The sequence below is a fragment of the Diadema antillarum genome, unplaced genomic scaffold (assembly GCF_040938485.1).
Source record: "Diadema antillarum isolate AM-2024a unplaced genomic scaffold, OU_Dant_1.0 seq00000597_RagTag, whole genome shotgun sequence".
Taxonomy (NCBI): Eukaryota; Metazoa; Echinodermata; class Echinoidea; order Diadematoida; family Diadematidae; genus Diadema; species Diadema antillarum.
This window is the reverse complement of record NW_027271528.1, coordinates 356,680-360,271: the sequence shown is the minus strand read 5'-3', so window position 1 is coordinate 360,271 and position 3,592 is coordinate 356,680. Positions and strand designations below refer to the sequence as shown.

General features: G+C 45.6%; 1 protein-coding gene across 1 annotated transcript; it reads left to right on the top strand.

The window, feature by feature from the left end:
- The first annotated feature begins 2,024 nt into the window (after nucleotides 1-2,024).
- Nucleotides 2,025-3,167, top strand: LOC139735753 (uncharacterized). The gene has a single exon (XM_071646505.1). It carries the CDS (start codon nucleotides 2,025-2,027, stop codon nucleotides 3,165-3,167), a length of 1,143 nt encoding a protein of 380 aa, XP_071502606.1.
- The last annotated feature ends 425 nt before the right edge of the window (nucleotides 3,168-3,592 follow it).

Sequence of the window (3,592 nt, the reverse complement as noted above, 5' to 3'; positions counted from 1 at the left end):
ATCCGGTTCGATGTTTTCACAGAATCTCTGTAACTGTGTAACAGCTTTCGTTAAAATAGACTTCATTCATGAAAAAAAAAAACACCGCTATTCTTAACTTCAAATAGAAGAAAATCATTACCTTCGCACGTCACGCATACTGCACTACACTGTATAGATTCACCGTGATGTCACCAATCGATTATTTTATTCACACAAATACGACTACAGATGACTGAAGAAGTGGGTGTATTATACTACAAATCTTCGTTATTTACCTGGGGACCAAAACTCATGATGCAGGCCTATTATAGCGACCAGCAAACTGCAATCTACCCACGCGTTTCGCACAGGTTTGCTCGCTCCAATACGCAACATCGACCCCTTTGAACACAAACTATACAGGTCTTATTTGAGGTCCGCATAGCGATCAATATTCTACTCATAGCCTCACTTCCTCTATTCACCTGATCTAAACACAAAATAAAGAATGCTACAAGGAAATCTAGGAATCACTTGTGTGGGATTCTCTTTCCAGTTATGTTGTCTGTTTACTCCGTCATTCTGTCAATGCCAGTTCCTTCTACATGGAATACATGCGTACACTGTTCTATATAGCCTTTAATTATTTCTCCAAAGTGTTTGAATGACTGACCTAGAGAGAGAGAAAAAAAAAAGAGCCAGCATTGATGGACTAATTCGATGACCAGCCGCAAACAAGAATTCTTGAAATGTCGCCCTCTTCCCTGAAGCCGGTCGGAAGCAACAACTGCGGTTGCTAATGTGTCAGAATCACTGGAGTTTAATCATAATGTTTAGTGTCTATACCGATACAGTTGAATCGACGTGCTTGGGTGACGGATCAGAATGATGTACCTCACTCTCGTTGAATTAGTTTTGTGTGCATCTGCCCTTGCTCATTTCAGCACACAGCAGCGAGGAGCTCATCTGAATTATCACATGGATGATTTCATTAACAAGTTGATTAGGCCAACGACATTATCCCATTAGTGACCGCCGATAACATCCCGAGACAGCCATCGGCAGTTTCCCGTGAAGTTCGTCGGAAACAGCGGATGATTTTCTGCAGTATAGTTGGTCAGTTTCTGTCATTACGACGTGAGGGGTCACTACCCTGTAAAGAAAAGCACTTCATACACTTTTTTTTTTTAACGGAAAGCATTTGACTTCCAAAGCAGCTCATGATCGCACTGATGGTTCGATATTTTCTCATCGCGATACATAATGTTGTAAGACGAGATTTGATATCTGACGCTCAAGCGGCCATGTCACGTGACATTGAAGAAACATCCATCTCAAGTTGAGTCACGCTCAGCTCTTTGTACGTCTCAAACAGCCGACAATGAAGTGGTTTTCCGCCCAGTGGGTATATCTATACTAAAGGAGGAAGAGCATCCCAGCGGTCACACTGTAACATTTTGCAGCGGTTGATTAACAACGAGGAGAAAATTGTTACAAAGAGCGTTGGTGATACACTGTGCTTCCAACTAACGAGTAACAAGGAAAAAATGCCTGAACTCGGAGGACAAAACAAGCCTCGATCACAGACATTATCCTTATTGTTCCTGGGGATAAACAAAGCCGTGGCTGCTCTGTGCGAAAAACTAGAACCTTGGGCAGTTACCGTGACAAGAATGGTTGTTTGACAGCTGTAGTATTGGAGGGGAGTCGACGTTAAATCAACTATCGGATGAAGTGCGTAAGAAATTAATCATAGAGAAGACGTTTCTGTGCGGTCTGGAACAGCTTTCGCGGCGCCTATAATTAGAACGTTCTCGTAATGAATATGACAGTGCCAATAAACAAGATAATGGACATCCGTCTGGAAACATCTGTATTTTAACGTGACGGCTGATACACCAGAGAGACAAGTAGTGAAATCCAGATGAAATGTTGCGAACCGCAACACGACCAGTGGCGAACATCAGAATATTGTACCTGTTTCCGTAGTAATAACTTTTGATTACTTAGCAGTATTGATTAAGTCGTATGAAAGTGTAAAGTTACTGACGGACACCATTGTTATGGCTCCAACAATTTACCCCTTGGTGACAGAGAATGGTATCAATACCAGCGACCCCGCTAATCCGGGCAGCGGAGTGACTATCAGCTGCTCGTGGGCAGACAGCAGCCCGAACTGGACACTCGCGCGGGAAACCCTTGGCTATGGTCTCCAGGTACACACGTACCTCTTTGCTGCCGTCTTTGCTGTGATATTTCTGTACACAGTTTGCATCGTTGTGCAGACAATGAGGGGAAATCAGGCGCGAAGACGACTTGGGCTGTCGTTGCACGCGATGGTGGCGCTGGCAACGATTGCGAGAGCTGTGTCGCTGTTCATCGACCCGTACGGCTCAAGGAAGCTGTTGCCATGTCCCATCAACGTGATCATCTGGTCCTTGGGTTGGCCCAGCATCATCGCTTCGCATAGTATCTTCTTCCTGGCCGTTCTGGAGACCACCAAGCTCTCGATCGCGTCACCGCGATTTCAGCGGCTCTCCACGCTCGCCGTCATCATCATCGTCAGCCTCGCCTACGTCATCTTCGCCGACCTTCTCGTCTCGTACATGCCTTCCACCATCATCTCCATCTTGCTGTGCGAGCTCCTCTTCATCATCTGGGGCGTGGCCCTGACGGCGGGCTTCGTCTTCGCCTGGCGGAAAATCCGGCGGAACCTCTCGGCGTCGCATCCGCGAAACAAAAGCGAGCGGCGTCGCTCCTCGATGCACGGGTCTGTGGCGTCGAAAGAGAGTGAGGTGCGTCGAGTGAATCGTTTGATCGCCATATTTCTATGCAGCGCTGGAGTTTGCTTCCTGCTAACCCTCTCACATCTACCCCCCGTCATCGCGATGTTTCACCGGCGAATCATCGAGTACACCGAGAATCCGTGGCAGTGGTGGGGTTTCGAGACCGGACAGAGAACGCTGGAGCTGGCCATGTGCATCCTCATCTTGGTTGCCATGGTGAAACCATCCGACAGGGACAGGGAAGACATCCCTTCTGGTAGCAAAAAGTTAACCGTCGTCTCCAGGGAAATGATGGAGAACGATCATGGCATTCCCAACGATGCGATGAATAACGGCACACATTCGGTAACTCCCGCAGAAAAAGATGGGTTGCACAGTGAGGACAAAAATGGAGAGAAGTTGCAACCTGGGTTACCGTAGCTTTGTGACTGGCCCACAAATTTTTCTTGATGCCTAGCACTTTGCAATAGCCATTGATGCCAATGATTTCACAGCAAATTTTATGTGTGATTACGTATAAGTCTTGTCATATTCTAAATATAACTTATTGAAATCGTCAGGGGAAAACACACACACACACACACACTACATAGTAAAGACAAAATTGAATACTAGTATATCATCGTAACAAACTTCAGAAATTTACTGGTGTATTTTATTCATTGATGTGGGAGCAATTCTGAAGATGAAGGACAAGGTATAACACATGTGGTTATGTAGAGGCGTCATACTTGTAACGATCGTTTAATGTGACATTTTGATTGTTTCGTGGTGCTCCTTACTGAGTCTCACAACAAAGTATTCGATACCCATCCCAGTGATCGACTTATAGTCATTTTTCATTG